The sequence below is a fragment of the Squalius cephalus genome, assembly GCF_949319135.1.
Source record: "Squalius cephalus genome assembly, chromosome: 24".
Classification (NCBI taxonomy): Eukaryota; Metazoa; Chordata; class Actinopteri; order Cypriniformes; family Leuciscidae; genus Squalius; species Squalius cephalus.
In genome coordinates this window covers 1725040-1748369 of record NC_137145.1, presented here as the reverse complement: position 1 = coordinate 1748369, position 23330 = coordinate 1725040, and the positions used below count along the sequence as shown (strand labels likewise).

At 35.6% G+C, this 23330-nt stretch overlaps 2 protein-coding genes across 10 annotated transcripts in view; both read left to right on the top strand.

Annotated features, from left to right (window-relative positions):
• Positions 1-20607, top strand: part of pdlim5b (PDZ and LIM domain 5b) — an 84684-nt gene extending 64077 nt beyond the window's left edge. The window contains exons 7-12 of the mRNA XM_079860749.1: positions 61-203; positions 4264-4450; positions 12600-12780; positions 14105-14225; positions 17134-17249; positions 19339-20607. Coding sequence (XP_079716875.1) covers positions 61-203; positions 4264-4450; positions 12600-12780; positions 14105-14225; positions 17134-17249; positions 19339-19428 — 838 coding nt within the window. The 3' untranslated portion in view covers positions 19429-20607. The remainder of the gene's footprint in view (positions 1-60; positions 204-4263; positions 4451-12599; positions 12781-14104; positions 14226-17133; positions 17250-19338) is intronic.
• Positions 1-23330, top strand: part of bmpr1bb (bone morphogenetic protein receptor, type IBb) — a 283072-nt gene that overhangs the window by 154603 nt on the left and 105139 nt on the right. For 4 of the 9 annotated variants that reach the window (XM_079860684.1, XM_079860686.1, XM_079860693.1 and 1 more), the window contains exons 1-2: positions 22262-22629; positions 23239-23294. The exons of 1 other annotated variant lie outside the window; for it this stretch is intronic. Coding sequence is in view for 1 of the 8 variants with exons in the window: in XM_079860683.1 (XP_079716809.1) it covers positions 22624-22629 (6 nt within the window). In the remaining 7 variants the exon portion in view is untranslated. Of the gene's footprint in view, positions 1-22261; positions 22630-23238; positions 23295-23330 lie in introns of those variants that run through there. 4 more of the 9 variants (XM_079860683.1, XM_079860687.1, XM_079860690.1 and 1 more) reach the window with 1 other exon arrangement.

Genomic DNA, 23330 nt, shown 5'->3' with positions numbered 1-23330 from the left:
ATCCTGATTCTGATGGTAACGGGTTGGATGTTTGAGTGCTTGTTCTGTGTTTCTCCCCAGTGAGGCCGTAGAGGAGGTTCAGTCCAGCTCTCATGCCACATCTTCAGTCAAAACTATGAGCAAAGGTCCCGCTGGAGCTCCTCGACAGGGCAACGGTGTCCCTCCACCCGCCGCCAAGAGCTGGCAGCCTGCGAACACCACAGGTGAGGCTTTAGCACTTCTCAATACGCATCCGCTCCTTCAGGAGACATTGAGTTTATCTGTGTATGTTCCTTAAAGAGACAGTTCAGCCGAAACCTGTTTACTTGCGCTCATGTCTTCTCAAGGAAGACGGATATTAAGCAAAAGGTAAAAGCAGTCAGCACAATTAAATTTGTTTTTGTATTTTTATAGTATATAGGCACAATTCATATTTGTCTTCAAAAATTATCTCAAGCATTTCAGCTGAAACCTTCAGTCAAATCTGTCTCTATTGCTGTGTTAATTTTGTATTATTTATGTTGTCTTTATTAATAGTATTTATTATTTTGAATTATTACATTTTTATATTTTAGTTTGTGTTACTAATTTTATGGGCTTTTTTCTTTTTATTAGGTTTTAATAGCTTTATTTGTTTATTTTTGAAATTATTATTTATAAATGTATTATTATTATTTATAAATGTATATATATAAGTATATATTTATTACTTATAAATTGCTAATAAGTTTATAAAATAATTTCAAAAGGTTAATAAGTCTATTATTTAAGTCTAAAATTGTTAGTATTATAATATTATACTTTTGAAAAAATATTACATTACACATTTTTATTAGAAACTGTACATAGAGTATTAGTATTATATATATATATATATATATATACACACATATATACACATACACAGTTGGTTGCAAAGGAAACATTTAAGAATTTTTGTTTTTTAAGTGTAATAAATCAAATTTTACGTTATTTTATATCAGCTTTTTTCCAATGATTGAAAATTATTTTTTAAATAATATTTAATATTTTTAATGAACTATAAAACACAGACAAGTGTCAGCTCCTCATGTGTCCTCTAGATGGCAGACTGCACTGTTAGATCTTAAAGCTTTGATTTTATGGATTGGACAAAAGAGCTGTTTTACTCAGAAAGCCTGACGATGTCACGCCTTCACGATTAAGACAGGTTCACAGTCACGTGTTCTTCACGTGTACGGACTAACCAGAGGTGTTGTTGGTTTTACTCGCGGGTCGGAGGGTAAATGTTGACTCTGGGAATCAGGTGATCTTTATTGTCGGTATGTGGAGAGGAAGGCCTCATGTTTACCCATCATGCCCCTCTCTGGGCTCTTAAGTGCTGACAGACGCTTCTGGCACGGCTGACGGGGAACACAGGTATCTCTGTGTAATATATGTATGATCATGTTTCCAGTCCAAATATCTAAAAAAATTCTTAAATCAAAATGCATTTACTATAGTAAAATGCTATAAGATTTTATGTCTTGTTTTCTGGGGTAATAAATAAAATTTAAGTGAGTTGATGCTTAAAAAAAGCCAAATTATCTGCCAATGGGGTAAGAAAAATAAACTTAATTCAAACAGAAACAAGATTATTTTTCTTACCCCATTGGCAGATAATTTAGCTTTTTTTATGCAAAAACTCTATTAATTTTGATTTATTTCCCCAGAAAACAAGACTTAATATCTTATGGCATTTTACTATAGTAAATGCATCTTGATTTAAGAATTTGTAGATATTTGGACTGGAAACAAGACCAAAATACTAAGTAAGAAAAGCATTATTTGCAGTGCATGCACCGGATGTCCTGCAGAGACGCCGAGCGCATCAGGATTAATAATGTTCCTCGGGATCTGTGGGTCAGTGGTCGAGGTGGGAGAGGAACTCATCAGCTGAGGATCTCTTCAATTAAAGCTCATCGCAGCGATTGATTCCAGACGGACTCGCGAGTACAAGCGCAGAGAGTAGAAGGAGAACATATGGGCTTCATTTCACTGATGTTTCTGCTCAAACTCAGAATAACTGCTGGGGTTTATACATTTACATTTAATCATTTAGCAGACGCTTTTATCCAAAGCGACTTACAAATGAGGAGAGCAATAGAAGCAGTTAAACTAACAATAGGACAACAATATGTAAGTGTTATGACCCTTCCCAGTTTAGTCTAACTAAATAGATATAGATATAGAAGAGAAGAGAAAATAACATCAGTGATGGGAATGGGTCATTCTTTCTTTCTTTCTTAGTTAATGTGTAATTGTTATGTATAAAAAATATAAAATAATAATGTAAACTTTTTATAAAAAAAAAAACAATTATTTTAAAATATTTAAATTATCAATTATTAATGTTATAAATGTTTTATGATTTATTTAAAGATAACTGTTATAATTAAACTATACATTTAAAATATTTGTTTTTATATTTGGTCCTTTATAATATTTTTTTAAATATTATAAATTATAAATGTATACATTAGTGCTATGAGTCATTATGAAATTATATAAATTATATACAAAGTATTTAAATACATCATACATATATATATATATATATATATATATATATATATATATATATATATATATATATATATATATATATATATAATATATATACACACACATATATATGCGTGTGTGTGTGAATAATTATATGTATTGCTTATTTATATTCATATATATATTTTTTAAATATTGGAGCCCATTTACAACTGTTTTTGTAAAGAGCACTCAGTAGTTGACCTCACAATCTGCCACTACCACGTTCCCACAGACACGTTTGACGAACGGATATATATTGAAGCGTCAGAAGCGTTTCCTCGTCCTCCGACAGACGCTCAGCTGAAAGGAAGAGCTCGTCTTATCTCGTATTTTCTCACTCCAGTCTCAGGATGTTACCATTCTTCTATGAGACTTGCAGGATAAATCTGTAATGATTCAGCTGACCTCTGGTCTTTGACCTTTGATCTTTGACCTGCTGCTTCTCACTGATCATCTAGAGATCCAATTCAGATTGAAGTTCTGTTGGACAATCACATATTTTCCAGCTTATATTGTTGAGCTTGATGTATCATGTTATATATGCATATACATATACACGCACACATGTTTATATATATATATATATATATATATATATATATATATATATATATATATATATATATATATATATATATATATATATATATATATATATATATATATATATATATATATATTTATTTATTTATTTATTTTTATATACATCATTTATATTATATATAAATAACACATTTTTCTTAAATATATACATGCATATGTGTGTATAATATAGTGCAGTTTGCATAGTTATAGGTGAAGTCTGTAAGAATGACTAGTGGTCGAAATAGGTACTGCAGTCCAAATTCAAAATATGGGAGATTGTGGTTTCTCCCGCCTCCTACTCCTCAGACTCGACGCTCACACGGGTCGCCAGTTTGAGACGCACAACAGGAACGAACGCAATGGACAATGAAAACTGGCACTGTGCAGTATCACAGACCAAAACAAAAACAAACATTCCAGCCCGTAAATGCACATTTCAAAGTAGAATAACTGGCTGTAGAAGTGTTTTTCAGAGAAACGAGTATGTGAACTTAGCACGTTTCCTCAGATGCAAACATATGGTATTTTTATGCTTTAGTAGAGTGAAGTTACATACAGCCCCTTTAAGCATCATTATTAGGATAGTTATATGAACACACCACTCTTCCTCCAGATGCCTGTGAGCTGCAGATAAGAGTGTTGAGCTTCAACGCGGATTCATTCGCACGGATCTGTCGGCTCGTTTTTCCTCCGTTACGCGTAAATCAAGGGAGCACATGCTCCGTGACCCGCGGCTTTGATTCCAGCACCGTCTGAATGAGCCGCTCTGTGCCTCGCTGACCTCTGACCTCTCAGAGAAGGGAAGGCTTGTCCTTCCACTCCCTGAAACGGCCGGTTATTTTGCCAGGTGTCTCCTCCAGTTCTGGGAATGTTGTTTTTTTTTTTCTCCCGTCCTGAGTAAATCGATCCATTGTTTTTGGTGTGGATGTCCCGTCCGCAGATGGTCCGGCGAGAAGAGATAGAGTTCATATATCTTAACTAGAACTTTCCATCACCTTCGGTCACGCTACACGACCGCACACAAAACCGGCCGATCTCATTACCCGTTTTGGTCTTGCGTAACACAGGCGCTGTTGTGGGTGAAGTTCAGCGAGGGGTCGCACAGATTGAAATCTCTTTCTCTTTGATTATTAGGGCTTCCTAAAGCAGGTGCACCTGCGCCTCAGACGGGACGGGTCAGCAAAGGCCCCGCGAAGGGACCGGATCGACCCAAACCTCAAGCTCATCCCAGTGACCAGGACGATTCGCTGGTGCAGAGAGCCGAACACATCCCAGCGGGAACACGGACACCCATGTGCGCTCACTGCAACATGGTCATCAGGTCAGATGCACATTTAAATTTAGATGCATATATTTAAAAGACGCATGCATATTTATGTTTGTTTTAATTAGTTATTCATGCCAGGGTTGGAAGCATCCTTAAAATAGGTACAGGTCATTTAGGTATGCATTTGTATGTGTATAAATGACATGCAGTAATAGCTTTATTCTATGATTAGTAGTTTTTATTTTATTTTATTTTATTTTATTTTATTTTTTAGAAAAGCCTTTCTAGGGACCCGAGACACAAATTAGCTTATGCTATACTCTCGATGTGCAATACATATTTTCCAGCTTTCGACTGGAATCGTGTTTTTTTGTACTGTCCTTACAAAAATAAACTTATAAATAAGATAAATAAAACATGCACTTCTCCATCATGAGACTCCTCAAACAACACAGTGATGTTGAATGTAGAGATGCACCGATATGAAATTTCTGCACATACATTTCTAAAATAATGCAACATGGTCATCAGGTCAGACACACATGCACTTCTGCATCATGATACTCCTCAAACTGTGATATTAATCAAGTTTAAGTTTAAAGTTTGTTTTATTTCTAAAGCACATTTAAAAGCAGCAAGCACAGCTGACCAACGCAAAAAACGAAGAGAAACAGGGCAAACCACAGTGATATTGAATGTAGAGATGCACCGATATTACATTTCTCCGCCGATACCGATAGCCGATTATTCAGAATGATATCGGTCGATACCGATAGTTTGATTTTTCTCTTTCTCTTTATTTTTCCCAAATAATGCTGCAAACTATACAGGGAACCCTCTCATTTAGTACACTATAATATTAGTTAGAAGGAATTGGTTAGACGAAATGGTCCCACTTTATATTAAGTGGCGTTAAGTACTATGTACTTACATAAACAAATAAGTACAATGTACTTATTGTGTTCATGTTGTATTGTAAAACACTTTTGCTGCTATTGAGGTGTGATACGGGTAAGGTTAGGGACAGGTGTGGTGGATTGGGTAGGTTTAAGGTGTAAGGGAAGGGTCAACTGTGTAATTACAAATGTAATTACATAAATTAATTACAGCTGTAATTACATGCAGGAATTTTTAAAATGTAAGTACAATGTAAAAACATGTAGTTACACAATAAGTACATTGTATCAAATGATTAATTTCAATGTAAGTACATGTAAGTACATAGTACTTAAAGCCACTTAATATAAAGTGGGACCGAGGAAATTGTGTGAACTTGTGACTATGATCAATGAGATGACGTGCAATCACAATGATTGTTGTGCGATGAATCATCTCCGACAACGTGTTGAATCAATGAACCTTTTTAAGCAGAAGTGTAGAAGTTTCTCTCACTATTTTACCTCTATAGATGTTATAAGTGTAGAAGTTTCTCTCACTATTTTACCTCTATAGATGTTATAAGTGTAGAAGTTTCTCTCACTATTTCACCTCTATAGATGTTTTAAGTGTAGAAGTTTCTCTCACTATTTTACCTCTATAGATGTTATAAGTGTAGAAGTTTCTCTCACTGTTCTATCTCTATAGATGTTATAAGTGTAGAAGTTTCTCTCACTATTTTACCTCTATAGATGTTTTAAGTGTAGAAGTTTCTCTCACTATTTTACCTCTATAGATGTTTTAAGTGTAGAAGTTTCTCTCACTATTTTACCTCTATAGATGTTATAAGTGTAGAAGTTTCTCTCACTGTTCTATCTCTATAGATGTTATAAGTGTAGAAGTTTCTCTCACTATTTTACCTCTATAGATGTTATAAGTGTAGAAGTTTCTCTCACTATTTTACCTCTATAGATGTTTTAAGTGTAGAAGTTTCTCTCACTATTTTACCTCTATAGATGTTTTAAGAACTTAAAGTCCCCCTGTGGAGTAAATCCAGCTTTTAATGTTGTTTGTCTATGTGGTGTTTTTAATATGTGGTGATGTGCAAATGTATATTATGAGAAACTGAAACAGTTTTTTGACCTTTCATGCATGTAAACCTGTTGTAGGAGACTCCAAAACAACATTAGGAAACTTTAAAATAGCATAATAGGGGCACTTTAAAACCACAGTGAACCAAAGACAGTCTCAAAAACATGGTTTATATGTAACTGTTATCTGAATGTTGCAGAAAAGCACTTTCTGATATTATTCACACAATAGATCATTTATTCAATCACAGATGAGCTCATCTAAATAATATTCAGACTCCAGGTCCATTTTATCAGCTCAAAGCACTGAAGACTCATGTTGATACTTTATAAGGTTTCTGAACTTCATACTTGATAACAAGTCCTTTGTGAAAAATGTTACATTGTTTGTGTGGGTGGGGGATTTAAGAGGGACTTCTTTAGGGACTTTACAGTTTAAAATCAACAAGAATAAATTTGAGCATTTATTTTCTATTATAATACATTTTTCTGTTATTATTATTTTGTTATTATATTATAAATATAGGGTATTTATTAATTTTATTAATTAATGTAAACTAGCATTCAAAAGTTTGTGGCCAGTAAGATGTTCTGCTCACCAAAGCTGTATTTATTTAATCAAAATACAGTAAAAACAGTAACATTTTTACTAAAAGTTCAAATAAATGTTTTCTATGTGAATATCTAGTAAAGTGTAATTTATTCCTGTGATCAAAGCTGAATGTTCAGCATCATTACTCCAGTCTTCAGTGTCACATGATCCTTCAGAAATCACTCTAATATGATGATTTGATGCTCAAGAAACATTTATGATTGTTATCAGTTGAAAACAGTCATATTTGTTTGGAAAACGTGATGCATTTTATTTCTCATGATTCTTTGATGAATAGAAAGTTCAGAAGAACAGCATTTATTTGAAAACAAATCTTTTGTAACATTATAAAAGCCTTCACTGTCACTTTTGATCAATTTAATGCATCCTTGCTGAATAAAAGTATTCGTTTCTTTACCCCAAACTTTTGAACGGTTGTGTTACATTTGTTACATTTGTTGTAACCTTGAAAGAGACTTAAGAAAACATGTTTTGCTGAGATCAAATGCTATAATTCATGGTTTGAAGCAGCTCTGAGTTGAAGATAATGTCGGTGTGAAGTTGAATTAGCAGAGGAAGAAGCGTGTGACAGATTTGTGATGACACTGAGGCTCTTCGTGGTTCAGGATCTCAGACTCCTTCAGCTCGACCCCAGAGATCGCGAGCGAGTGTCGGTATCTGTTACACAGACTGCCAGACTCCTGCCGAAACACCCGTGACATCCAAGCTTGAAGTCTCCGTTTTCTGCATTTGATATCGCCGCTGTCTGTTGTTTTCCCTCCCAGCTAATCATCCGATTTGTAACCCGCATCCCCGCTGCCGTCCTCACGTTACCCTGAACTGAACCCTTCACATCACATCTACACATCGACTCGCTCAAAGCGGCTGTTTAACAGTGTCAGGACAGACAAACCGGGAAATCAAACATTCTTAGAGCAGAAAATCTGTTATATTTGTTTTATTAGGCATAAAACAGTACAATAAGGTCCCATTAGTTAATGCATGAATTAACAATGAGCAATACATTCGTTACAGTATTTATTAATCTTAGTTAGCATTAGATAAAGTCCCCCTGTGGTGAAAATCCAGGTTTTAATGTAGTTTATATTTCTATGTGGTGTTTTTAATCTGCTTTAAGACAAACCATGTGTAAATTCATAAGTCGACAGCATTGCTGAGTATTTTCTGCTTAAAACTGCAGTGAACCAAAGACAGTCTCAAAAACACGCTTCGAAATCGCTGGTGTTTCTGACGTCACAAACTACCTTGTAACCAATCAGATCAACGTGTGATCGTCAACCTGTGGATCTCTGAGCTGAGTGAGTGGAGGCGGGGCTCATTTGCATATTCATAGAACCGCGAATACTAAATGAGGCAAGGGTGTCGAGTTACATTCAAGATATTAAGGCACAAAGATTTTTTTTTTCAAAGGAAAAACGTTTAAATATGTCATTTTTTGTGATCAAAGATGAGTTTTAAGGGATACAATTGACTACAGAGCCACTTTAACTAAAATACAACTGTTCATTGATGGTTAGTTCAGGTTCATTAAATCATATTTACAGATACAATTTTTGATGTTAATAATGTATCAGTAAATGTTGAAATTAACATGAACTAAGATGAATAAATGCTGTATTAGTATTGTTTAGGGGTGGGGGGGATCGATTCTTGGATGCATCGCGATGCGTACGTGGACGATTCTGAATCAAATTACAAATGTCAAAAATCGATTTTCTAAATGTTAATTGATAACGTAATGTTGACGGAACGCAAAAGGAGCCTGGACAGTCTGTGGCATGCAGCTGTGCACATAACAGAGACGCATGATGGAAATCCGACCGGCGCCCTCTGCGTTAAAATCTAGCGTAACTTTGACTTTATGAAGTTGAGGGGAAAAGGACCTGGACAAGAGCCTCACTTTATGCAAGTAGAGCTCCAGACTGCGACCAAATGTGCGTTACAACATTTATTGCCAAATCGCTTCCATTTGTTTAATTAATTAAATATTTTGGAAGTAAATTCATTATGGATCATTACAAATACTTTGCTTTAAAAGTACCAAGTAGTCACACAGTGAGAAAAAGAAATCTGTATAGGAAAAAAGATGCGTCGATAATCGTTTTATCATCGCATCGCAGCCCTCAGAATCGTAATCGAATCGTGAGGTGCCTAGAGATTCCCACCCCTAGTATTGTTTATTATTAGTTCATTATAATAAGGTTTCATTTTTTAACATTAGTTAAAGTGTTTTTTTATATGGTGGATGAGGCGTTATTGTAGTCAATGATACTATTATAGTTTTTATTAATGTTTTGAATTATTTTTATATTTTTAATTTAGATTTAGTAGTTTTGTCAGGGCTCCAGACTGCGACCAAAATTTAAGAGTGTGCGACTGAATTTTACATCCAGTCGCACATGTGCGACCAGTGGGGTTTTTTTAATTTTTTTTTTCACGTTAAACGTGGAAGGGCCGCGTCAATGAATCCGGAACGTGTGGCAGGCCAATGAGTGTGAGAAGAATAGGGAATGGCCACTGTAACTGGCTAATGTGTGGAAGGGGAGAGTCCTAGAGATAATCGAGCGCGCGTAAACGTCCGTGGGAAGGAGACTGAGACAAATATCAATGTCACAGACACAAGGGCGTAGGTTTGGCCTCAGCTTTGGTGGGGACATCCCCCCTCCCCTTCCCCCTGGAATTCTTTTGTTGTAAGATACCAGTGCTTTAATGGCGATTTCAGACTGTTGGCAATACAGAATATCACAATACAGAAGTGAATCTACTTCATCTCATTATATTGTATCCTGACCCCAATACACCATCCTGTATACTGTCCCTAAAGAGCTAGTATAACTGTATAGGTCCAGCTACTTCTTCCTCAACATGCTCTGTGACATCTTCACAAGATGTCTGAGTTTTCTATATGTAATTAAATAATGAACAAATGAATAAAATACACACGTATCATAGTATGCATTCAACACAACAAATCCATTATTATTATCTATTATTATTATTATTATCCATGATTACAGTATTCCATTAATACTAAAATTGTATCTACTATTCTATTTCAAATTCTATTGATATATTCTATTCTTAAATATTAAATTCTTAGGCTACACTCACTCACAAATACATTACATAAATAGAATGTAGAAACGAAAAATGTCTCAGATCCACTGTTTATGTTGACTGCAAGATTCTAAGTTAAGGTCAGCTAATTAACATTCAGTGACTTGCTAACGTTATATATATATATCACGTTAGCATTATATCATGATAGCGCGACTTCTATGAGTCTATCAGTGCTGTGCTGCACAGCCTAATCAATACTCTTAACCTTAGTTGAAAGATTGCTGCTGCTAGGTTTAACTGTAACAACATCCTGGGTAACACATACTATCACCAATACTATTTTCCACAGTAGAATCTGCATTTGAAAGCCTGGTCAGTCACTACTACTGCTAGTTTATTTGTGTGGCTAGTTATTTTGCCTACTTACACTCTGCTTTATGAAAAAGCTTCGTATGTCCCCTTTCTTCTTCTTGGGTGGCATAGCTGATCTATCTACAAAGTACAAAAAGTGGCAAAAAACGGAATATTAAAATGTTTTACTCTGGCCTTTGTATGTGGCAGAGAGACAGCCCTGGTAACTTACCGTCGGCGCGCGCACATACACACACACACACCACCCGCTCGCTGCCAGTGCAAGCACAAAAGTAGTCCCGGCCCGCGCGTGTAGCCTGTCAGATACACCGCCGCCAATCAAATTACGGCGTTTCTTGTACTGTCGTTGTTTTGGCCGTTGGAATCGATCCAAATAGCAGCGCAAAGATCCAAATAGCAGTTCAAAGGAGCTTGCTAAATATTGGTGGGGACAAATTTGTCATCTCAAAATATTGATTGGGACTAGTACCTAGCGTCCCCCCCTAAACCTACGCCCATGCACAGACAGACACAGTCAGATGATGATTCAGAGTCAGAGGTTTTATTAGGTGATAAAGGCCTGAACCCACCATTTTCGGGAAGACTGGCTACGAGAATTCAGCTGGTTGAGGTACTGTAAGGTGACGAACTCCATGAGCTGTGAATGTTGCAGTCGCTACCCCAGAACTGAGGGGAAAATGAAGTTTGCAGACAGTGCAGGCACTTCGCAGTTTAAACACAATACGCTAGTTAGACACATCTCAGCCTCAAGTATAGAGCATGCCGTGACATGTTAATAAATCAAAACAAAATGAAAGTGGGAAAAAACTGTGCTACTACTCATTCTGCTTCACAGACCGTTTAATAGTTCGAACCAATAATAGACAGCGCAGAGCTCCTCTCGCCAGTCGCGGGCCGATCACGCGAAACAGTTACATCGTGGAGATCCAGTGAAGAAATCCATTGCGTTCGCGACTGAATTAATAACATCGCTGCGAGATCCATTGAGAAACATTCAGATTTGACGCAGAATTCTCTGTTATAAACCATCAGATCAAACAGCGCTGACGTGGAAACCAGGAGAAACATCGTGCCATGAACGAACAAGTTATAGAAGGCTTTAGGTCCACAGATCAGCAACATTCACCAAGGATTTAATGTAGTAACACTAACTGTAACTATGGTATACTGTGGTTATAACAGTAGCCTACACATCTGCTTCCACCACTTCAAAGCTATTTAAATGTTATTTTTAATGTGTTGACCAAAACATTTTTTGTTCATCCTTTAAAGATTGTCCCTATTTATAAAACTAAAAGTTTCAAGAAGTAGGAAAACTCACACTTATAAAAAAAAAAAAAAAAAAGATTAAATTACCATTGTAAACATAGCTGCTGAGGGTGCTTATTGGCTATTTTCACTCCCTATTATCTATTTTGTCACTCATTTTGCTTTTGAATTAATATTAAGACATTATGAATGATAATAATTAAAGTTAACTTTATCTATACACCTCAAATTAAGCTCAGTGCTTTGTCATCCCACAGTGCTACCAAACACTTTCTGTAGAACTTAGTGCTGCTGCCTTCAAATGTTAGTCTGGAGCCCTGTGAACTTAAAATAAAACTGCACATTGTAATTTCTGTACGTTAAGTCTATTTATTATCAAAGCATTTGTCAGTAATACAGTTATTTTGGGGGAAAATGTGAATAATTGCATTGTAAGGTGATTTAAGGTGTGCCCCTAAATGTTCTGCTTGCGCTCCTAAAATTTGAAGTCAGGGGCTACAGCGCTCCTAATAAAAAAAGTTAGTCTGGAGCCCTGTTTATCATGTTTTGTCATAAGTTTATTTATATAGGGACAGTACAAAAAACATGATTCCAGTCGAAAACTGGAAAATATGTATTGCACATTGAGAGTATAGCATAAGCTAATTTGCTAATAAGTCTCGAGTCCCTAGAAAGGCTTTTCTAAAAAAAATTAAAAATAAAAATACTTATCATGGAATAAAGCTAATACAGCATGTAATTTTACACATAGAAACACATACCTAAATTACCTGTACCTATTTATCTTATTCTTATTTTATATTTATTTAAGTTAACGTTTCTTTTCTTCAAGTAACGGTGTTTAACTGTAATAACCCTGTATGATTAAGTGGATCCGTTATTTGTCCTGTTTGTTGTTGAATAAGCGTCTGGTGTTTTGCAGGGGTCCGTTCCTGGTGGCCATGGGCAAATCGTGGCACAATGAGGAGTTCAGCTGTTCTCACTGCCACCGCTCGCTGGCAGACGTGGGCTTCGTGGAGGAGCGCGGGTCTGTTTACTGCGAGCGCTGTTACGAGCAGTTTCTGGCCCCGACATGCTCCCGCTGCCAGCAGAAGGTGCTCGGGGTGAGTGACACAACAGACACTGAGTCAACGATTGCTCATATTCGATTGCTCACTTATTTCTTTAAATAATTAATATTTCAAATCACACTCTATATATTTATATATATTGAAATATATTTATATACTTATTTTAAATACATTTTATGTGTTTATATTATATAAATTATTTATAAAACTTGAAAAAATTTTTTTATATATATATATATATATATATATATATATATATATATATATATATATATATATATATATATATATATATATATATATATATATATATATATATATATATATAAAAAAAGGTTTATATACCATATAAAAGGTTTATATAGGTTTATAGTACCCGTAAATAGTTTCAGTGTAGTTTTTGCTTCAGTTTGTTAGTAGGCGGTTCATCACAACTTAACTAGTTTGAGTTTTGCTGCGTCGTCCATCCACTTCTCCTCTCCTCGTTCTGTCTGTTCTCACCTCTGTGATTCTTTCCCTTTAAAGCTTCATTCCTTCATCATTCCCAGCCTCCCCCTCCTCTGCTCTCTCTGAGAGTGTGGGACTGTGGGAACGAGCTTTAATCGGGATCATAAGGTCTGGTAAAGCTGGCACCGGCTGCTCAGATGTGTGACAATTAGCACTGGCTGTGTCGCATCGGCTTTAGTGGGCTTCAGAACCGCTTCACTCGCTTAGTGAGCAAATGAGAGAAAACCTGTGCTTTTTTTGTCCTAGATATATTTAATATCAACAATATTATTGATCTGCCTGCATTGACACCAATATATGAGATCTGAACTGAGCTGGACGATGACATCACGGTTTTCTCCAGATCGGCTATATTAATGAACTAAATGAATAACCTTTTTACAACAAAAATGAAACATAACTGAACTGACTTAAGCTGGACTGTGATATATTAATAATTATTATAAAATATTATAGCTAATACCTAATTATGCTAAAATTAAAACATTTAATTCAAAATATAGAAATTAAAACAAATTTTTTTACATATAATATACATAAAAAAAATTATTTATAATTTGATTTTCTTATAAAAGCTTACTAAGATAGATTAAATATTTTATTTACTTATCTGCACATTATGTGACCATTAACAGACATCAGAGAACTGTGAACGTGTGAATGTGTTAAAATCTCTTGTTGTAAAAACAAGATCTGTGTTGTAAAAATGTGTAGTAATGATTTTGTCTTAACTGGTTTGGCTGACAAAGTCTGTGATTTGCTCAGATAAGTAGCCGAAGCGTTTGTAGTCGTAGCAACGAGTCGTTGTTTCACAGAGAGAGTTTAATGTGCTGTTTTCATCTGCTAACAGGAGGTCATCAATGCCCTGAAGCAGACCTGGCATGTGCAGTGCTTTCTGTGCGCCTCCTGCCAGCAGCCGATCCGCAACAACACCTTCCACCTGGAGGACGGGCAGCCGTACTGCGAGACAGGTGAGCGTTACCCATAAACCCCTCCGTTACCCATAAACCCCTCCGTTAACCATAAACCCCACCGTTACCCATAGACCCCTCCGTTACCCATAAACCCCTCCATTACCCATACACCCACCGTTACCCATAAACCCCTCCTTTATAATTGGAGTGAATTGGTGTCTGTCTTTGGAAGTCCATAAAAGTGCATCTATCCATCATAAAAGTACATCTATACATCATAAAAGTACATCTATCCATGATAAAAGTGCATCTATCCATGATAAAAGTGCATCTATCCATGATAAAAGTGCATCTATTCATCATAAAAGTGCATCTATCCATCATAAAAGTACATCTATCCATCATAAAAGTGCATCTATACATCATAAAAGTACATCTATCCATCATAAAAGTGCATCTATCCATCATAAAAGTGCATCTATCCATCATAAAGTACATCTATACATCATAAAAGTGCATCTATCCATCATAAAAGTGCATCTATCCATCATAAAAGTGCATCTATACATCATAAAAGTGCATCTATCCATCATAAAGTACATCTATCCATCATAAAAGTGCATCTATCCATCATAAAAGTGCATCTATCCATCATAAACGTGCATCTATCCATCATAAACGTGCATCTATCCATCATAAAAGTGCATCTATCCATCATAAAACTGCTCCTTGCGTCTCTGGGGGGTTAATAAAGGCCTTCTGAAGTGAAGAGATGCGTTGTGTAAGAAAAATATCCATATTTATAACTTTATGGACTAAAATAACGAGCTTCCGTCAGTCGGCCGTTCGCAAGTCGACTTACGCCACAAGAGTAACACTTGATGATGTATGACGTAGATGTAGGAGTAGCGTAAGCTTTGGCGCCTCTCGCGGTTCAAACACACAGTGCTGGGCAACCGCGCTCATCATTACGTTGTGCGTCAGGTTAGTCTTTCACCGTTAATCGATTCGTACGGCCGTCTGCCGGAAGCTAGTTATTTTAGTTGATAGTTTTAAATATGGATATTTTCTTTCACAAACGAGCTTCAATTCAGAAGGCCTTTATTAACCCGCCAGAGCCTGTGGAGCACTTTAATGATGGATAGATGCACGTTTATGATGGATAGATGCACTTTTATGATGGATAGATGCACTTTTATCATGGATAGATGCACTTTTATCATGGATAGATGCACTTTTATCATGGATAGATGCACTTTTATCATGGATAGATGCACTTTTATCGCACTTTTATCATGGATAGATGCACTTTTATCGCACTTTTATCATGGATAGATGCACGTTTATGATGGATAGATGCATGTTTATGATGGATAGATGCACTTTTATGATGGATAGATGCACTTTTATCATGGATAGATGCACTTTTATGATGGATAGATGCACTTTTATGATGGATAGATGCACTTTTATGATGGATAGATGCACGTTTATGATGGATAGATGCACTTTTATCATGGATAGATGTACTTTTATCATGGATAGATGCACTTTTATCATGGATGGATGATCTTTGATGGACTTCCAAAAAAATATACCCATTCACTGCCATTATAAATCTTGGAAGAGCCAGGACATTTTTTAATGTAACTCCAATTGTATTCGTCTGAAAGAAGAATGTCATGTACACCTAGGCTGACTTGAGGGTGAGTAAATCATGGGCTAATTTTCAGTTTTGGGTGAACTATCCCTTTAAACACTAACTGATCTTTACAGGTTATAAGAGAACCGTAAAAACTTTACTACCCTTGTCATGGTTTACTGCTAACTAGGGTGGTAGAGAGTTTTTATTTTGGGAACTTTAAACATAAATTGTTACTTAATATTTCAAGCCGAAGAAAAAGTAGTGATGCATATAATGCAAACAATATAAATAAATATCTACACTTTCTTAAATCCACATACTTGAGATGCACAATAAGAAATTGATAAAAAATGAAGTGAGTTTTTGCTTAAAACAAGAGTAAATATCTGCCACGGGGTCTGAAAAATCAACAATTTAAAGGAAAAACAAGTTTCAGACCCCATTGGCAGACATTTTATTTTTATGCCTTGATTGTCATTATGTAAAGCCAAAGAAATCGCCACCCACTTCACTGTGATTTATTAACGAGAAGATTCTTTCCTGTTGAGTTGATTCACAAATCACACTGAACGATTCATTCACGAATCAGACTGATTCAGTCGCTGCTGCTCAACGACTCACCGATTCACTGATCCGGTCAAAATGAGTCATGAATATCGTTTGAACTTGATGGCGTGAAAAGTAAGTTACTAATGTCGAATTTTAGTATTGATTGTTGTAAATTAAATCCTATTTAGTTCATGACTGTCAGTTATTTAAGTAAATCTGCTTTAAAGGGGGAAACTGTTTAAGCCCACTGAATGTCAAGTCAGATTTATTTCTGTAGTGCTTTATACAATACAGATTGCTTCAAAGCAGCTCTACAGTAATAAGCAGGAAAATAACAGTGTTAATATTGCAAAATTCATCAATTATGAAACAACATGAATAGAATAAATAATAAACATTCTTATAAATAACTTACAGGTTTGATTGTATAAGGCCTGATGTATTTCAGGTTTTTCTGTGTATCTGTTTTACTCCACCTGTTTAGGTACATAAGGTTGTTTTGAGGATGTATTATGTTTGATACATTTCAGGGTTTTGTTCTACAATATCCCGCCTTGTCAAACTCTAAATAAAACTAAACTAAACTAAATTTCTTCATCGATCAGTAATTTTTACATTTAATACTTAAGTACAATAAAAAGCAAGAACTGAAAATATGTACTTGTGCTTCTACTGTGCTTGATTTGTGTCCCACTGTAGATGATCCATCAGTGAACATTCACCAGTCGAGAGCAGTATGACTGATTCTGTCCTGTTTTCTGATTGCTTTAGATTACTACACCCTCTTCGGCACCGGCTGTCACGGATGTGACTTTCCCATTGAAGCGGGCGACAAGTTCCTGGATGCGCTGGGGTTCACCTGGCACGACACCTGCTTCGTGTGTGCGGTACGTGTGTGTGTGTGTGTGTGTGTGTGCAGAAACACCAGGAATACACACTTCTAAAGCAGGGTTTGCAATGCACTTTTTCGCTCACCAGCCAATTTGGCTACTAAATTAAGTTACCGGCCATTCAGGACTTCTACTAGCCAAAAAATAAACCAATTAACTTCATCACAGCATATGAAGAGTTCAGATGCAAAAGCCTCTAAGTGCCATCTGAAATTTTCTTCTAGAATGATCATTTTTATCAAGCTTGTATATTTAAGTTAAATTTCACTTAATTGGCAATGAAGATTACCTATTAATTGTCATTTAAGTGAAATTACTGAACTTAAATATACAAGCTTGATAAAAATGATCATTCTAGAAGAAAATTTCAGATGGCACTTAGAGGCTTTTGCATCTGAACTCATATCTATATATGTATTATACACACTCCCTACAGTGTATATTTTTTTCTTGATATTCCCCGAAAGAATGGATGTGAAATGTGACAACATGCCCCATAGGTGGGGTACATTGTAACATGACCATATGACAGCTTCCTTTATCATCCTCATCCTTTTCACCAAAAATGTGTTTTAGCTGGACAGAACAATACAGTACAAAGAACATAAAAAAAAGAGATATTGTGTTTAATATATCATGATGATGATGATGAGTTGAGTATTTGTGCTAAATCTGTGCAGATTTGTCTGACACAAACTTCCCCAGCAAAGTGAGTAAATATAATTTTTAACCCGCCACTGTTGACTTTTACCTGCATTTGGCGGGTGTTCATTTCAAACGCTGGTCTAAAGGGTGTTTGATAGACACCAAACACAGACGACTGACTGGATGCACTGTGTTTACTGTTGCAGAAATGCATTTGGCAGATGCTTTCATCCAAAGCAACATTCTAGCTGAGCATTTGATCAGATCAAGCATTTCTTCACTGAAAAAGTGCAGTTTTCCAGTATGATTATCTGAACATGGAGAAGCACAATGACTTGAGATATGTCTTATCTGCCAGTGCGGTCAGAGAAATGAAACTCAATTCAAAGGTGAACAAGTGGATTTTTCTGACTCCATTGGCAGATATGTTTTCTGACATAAATTACATATTTAAATGTTTTTTTCTTTGAAAAAATATTTATTTATGCATTAAAATAGCTTGAATGTAACTACAAAAAAAAAAACTTAAAAAAAAAACGTTACATTTTTCACATAGGACTTATCAAGTATGAAGTTCAGAAACCTTATAAAGTATCAACATGATTCTTCAGTGTTTTGAGCTGATGAAATTGACCCGGAATATTATTTAGATGAGCTCATCTGTGATTGAATAAATTCTCTATTGTGTGAATAATATCAGAAAGTGAATTTCTGCAACATTCAGGTAACAGTTTTCACACACCACACAATGTTTCTGCTTTATTTGGAGCTGCTTTTGGGATTGTTACAAAAAATGTTGTTGACAATAAATTATTTCTTACTTAAAGTCCCCTTGTAGTCAATAATTGCATCCCTTAAATCTCATCTTTGATCACTAAAATTACATATTTAAATGTTTTTTCCTTGAAGAAAATGTCTTCATGCCTTAAAATATCTTGAATGTAACTCGACACCCTTGCCTCATTTAGTATGCGCGGTTCTATGAATATGCAAATGAGCCCCGCCTCCACTCACTCCCTCAGCTCAGAGATCCACTGGTTGACGATCACACATTGATCTGATTGGTTACAAGGTAGTTTGTGACGTCAGAAACACCAGCGATTTCAAAGCGTGTTTTTGAGACTGTCTTTGGTTCACTGCAGTTTTAAGGAGAAAATACTCAGCAATGCTGTCGACTTATGAATTTACACAAAAATGCAATTATCTGATCTCTCTTACTGCTTTAATTGGATATTAAAATGTCCGGTTACAAGCACAAATGTTGGTGAAAATACTCTTTTGTAAATCTTTGTACTCTTTCAGTAGATCTAGTGAGGTGTGACTGGTTTTGAGTCCTGATTTCTCTCTCTCTCTCTCTCTCTCTCTCTCTCTCTCTCTCTCTCTCTCTCTCTCTCTCTCTCTCTCTCTCTCTGTCTCTGTCTCTGTGTCTCTCGTCCTGTAGGTGTGCAGCACGAGTCTAGAGGGTCAGACCTTCTTCTCCAAGAAAGACAAGCCCTTATGTAAGAAACACGCTCACACGGTCCAGTTCTGAGCGCTCGTGCTGAACGGTGGAGTGAACGAGGCGCTGGTCATCTTTTACAGTCGCCAGATTTATTTTAGTATGTGAATGTTTTTGCTAAGAGATATATTTGCCTTGATTTTCCTCAACAACAAAAAAAGCATCAGAAAGACACACATTTACATCAGAGTTTATAGAATACTGATTTAAATAATGTTACACTGCAAAAAAAAAAAAAAAAAAAAAAATGTATTTTCGTCTTGTTTTCAAGGTTCAAATATCTAAACATTCATAAATTAAGAAACATTTGCTTGTATATTGAGGAGTAAAATGACTGAAGTCTCGTTTTATGAAAAATGTATCAAAAGTGAGTTTGTGCTTAAAACATTAAAAACAAAGTCAGAAAAATCAACTTAATTCAAAGGGAAAACTTACTTTGAACTTTTTTTGAAAACAAGTCTTAATTGCTTCTCCAGTAAATGCATCTTGATTTAAGAATGTTTAGATATTTGCACTGAATAAAAAAATAATTTTTCCAGCTGTTTTTGAAGATCATCATAAAGCTTGAGATCAGATGCTGTGTTTACTGCAGTATTTCAGCTTCATTCTTCAATGGTCAGTGTTGCATTGTGGATGTTTTTGTGTGAGTATCATGTGTTTTATTGAGTGTTATTTCCAGCATTACAGACGTTCCACAGGTATTTAAAGAGCAGTTGACTCCGTGATGATATATTTGTTCAACTTCTCACATGAAATCACTGGTGGATCGGTATAAAGCGTTTGGATTCTCGTCTCCTGCGTCCCGCTGCAGTTCGACACACAGAGCTCTATTTATGCAGGTATATTTATTGAGGCCGGAGCGATGATGATTTCTGGGGCTTTCCAGGGGCTCTGCACATATTTTACAGCACAGAACGGTGATATTTAATGTTTTACGTGTTATTTCTGTGCTCCATCTGTCTGTGTACGGTTTGTGGGATATCTGATCGTCTAAGTGCCTTGATTAAAACTTTTTTGTTTGTGCTCAAATTATGATTAATATAGAGAAACATTTAATTTTTCTTATTTCTGTTTTATAGTATTTAGCTCTTGTTTTTAAGCTAATATGGGTTGGTGGTTCATGTGCATCTTTATTCTCATTCTTGATGTTGTAGTTTTCTGTAATGCATTATTATGAGACGGGATGAATAATAAAACACTGTTCTTATCAAAGTCTCGTAGTGTGATTGATTCATTTGAAGCACTAAAACTATTAACTGGAAATAACTAAAATTGAAATAAAAATAAATGAAACCTAAATAGCAATATTAAAAAGTGGAGGAAAATAACGAATAACATGAAAATGAAACAGAAAATATAAAATATATTTCTGTTTCAAAATATTAAATAAGACCTAAAATAGCAGAACACTTTGAGCCTCAGAACACATTGACATTGACATGACTAATATAAATGCCTTAATAATGAGTGTCGTTTGCGGGATCCTTTGGTTTCCCAGATCCCAAACCATCACACCACCGCAACCACACGTCCTGTGCTCCCGTTTCATAGGATGGCAGATTATTTTCAGTCACTGCGAAATGGATCTTAGCAAACGCTCTCCTCCTTCCGGTAATGACTGAATTTGCCAGCAGATTGCTATGCATATTTAAAAACGGCATTAACAAAAACCTTTTGGACATGTAGTCTACTAACTTTTGACTATAAAAAGAGAAACTCAAATCCATTACATTGAGTGAAAAGACTTGTGAAGTGTCACATATGCCCGTTTGCACTGAGGAGAATAACTATAACGATAAAGATATAGTTCTAAGTAGGCTATAGGCTAATATATCCTCAGAATTACGAGATATAAACTCCCAATTGTGAGGAAAAAAAGTCAGAGTTGCGAGAAAAAAGTCAGAATAATGATAAAGTTGTGAAAAGTTGTAAAAATTGTGAGAAATTCACGAATCAAATCAGTCAGAATCATAAAAAAGTCAGAATAACGATAAAAAAAGTTGTGAATTGTGTGAAAAGTCAAAATTGTGAGAAATTCGCGAATCAAATCAGAAAAAATTCTGAATTGCGAGGAAAAAGAATTATGAGATATAAATTCACAATAGCAAGAAAGTCAGAATTGTGAGATAAACTTGCAATTGCGAAACAATTGCAAGGGGAAAAAAGTCAATTGCGAGGAAAAAATATCAGACTTGCGAGAAAAAAGTCAGATTTGCGAGGAAAAGGTCAGACTTGTGAGATAAACTCCCAAATGCGAGGAAAAAAAACTCAGAATTGCAATATATAAACTCGCAATTGTGAGTAAAATATTTATTTTTAGGTTTATATGAAAGTAGATTTTATCTACAGTATTTAATTATCTGTTTTCAGGTAAATTCCTAAATTCCAGGTGTATTTAGGATTCGTCGTTAGTTTGAGGTTTAGAGAAGGAAAATGGTGGTGCAAATGTATACATTTCATTATATTATTTTAGGTCATATGAAGGGGTGTTCATATTTTAGGTACAATTTTATATATTTGATCATTTTGCTTCTCTAAATGAAAATTTCTGATTCACCTATTGGTTTAGCAGATTAATATTTTATACATTTTTGGATTATAAAAATGAGGTGAGGTGAAGAGTGAATTTAGGGTTTTTATTTTATATTTTTAGTTGCTGTATAATGTAATTATTCTATTGCTTTATTATTAGTATTATTCCCGAATGGGAGTTTTTGGCATCAACCATACACAGGAATATGATCAGATTTGGTACAGAGATAGAGTTGGTCCTGAATAGCAATCCGACCAACTTTGAAGTATCTACGACGTACTCTATAGCGCCACCACCAGTTCAAAAACGTACTTTTCTTTTTGTTCAAACTTTGACGTCTTGCAGTGAACCAGATCTGGTTGATAAATCTGGTTTATGTTATTAATTTGAGGTTCAGAGAATATTTTATTAAGGGTTTTATGGTGGTGGTGTATTATTTGCTGGTTTCTGTGAGGTAAAGCGGCATTGAGGTGTATTTCTCTGAGGCGTCGGTGGTTGGAGCCTCTGCGCCACACACACACACACACACACACACACACACTGAAGGAAAGAAAACCAGCTTTCCTCCTTGAGTTGGGCAGAAGGAGTCCGTTCAATCTCAGAACAAACGGCACCGAGTAATTCTTCGCTGAATGTTTCTATGTTCCGCGGACACGCGCTGATGAAGCTTTCTGACGGACTTTAGAGGCTCGTGAATGAAGGTGAGTGTTTAAACGCCAATCTGACACATTCACTGAGACTTTGAATGTTTAATCTGCCGTATATATCGATGAAGTCACCGTTCATCTGCGATGCACGCGCAGATTTGTACTAAAATAATCGCGGTTGTTCATGTGTGTTTGTCAAATTCGATCTCGCGCTCGTGCTCGTAATTACGAAAGTTTCGGCGTTTTTTCGTAGATCTCGCGCACTGAATCTCACTGAGCTGAAGGAGTCAATCTCTCACGAGCTGTCAGCACTTGAGTTTTAGTGGAACTAGTTCAAGAAAAAGGAAATGTATCTGTTGTGATGGACGAAAATAATTTGAGTAAGAGATTTAACTGAAGGCGATTTATGCATTTAAGTCTATGATATCCTTTAGCTAGATTTTTTTTAAGTAGGCAAGTGAGGAATAATAATGAAATCAAACATTGTTCAGGTTATTATTGGAAGATTTCCTGATGTGTTGATGCACAAAATTACAGTTTGATCAGGAAGGATTCCTGAAGGTGTTTTACCTGTTATTATATTAAATGATATTGCATAACTCCTTCAAGGGAAATGATTTATTGAGCTTCATCAAGGTCTTACGAAACATTCTGTTCCTGTAGATGTTGAGAGATCTGAACATCACAAATGCATAAGGAACTTTATTCATCAGACTGAGGTAAGGAGGCAGGTTTTTTTCTTTTTGTTTTTTTTT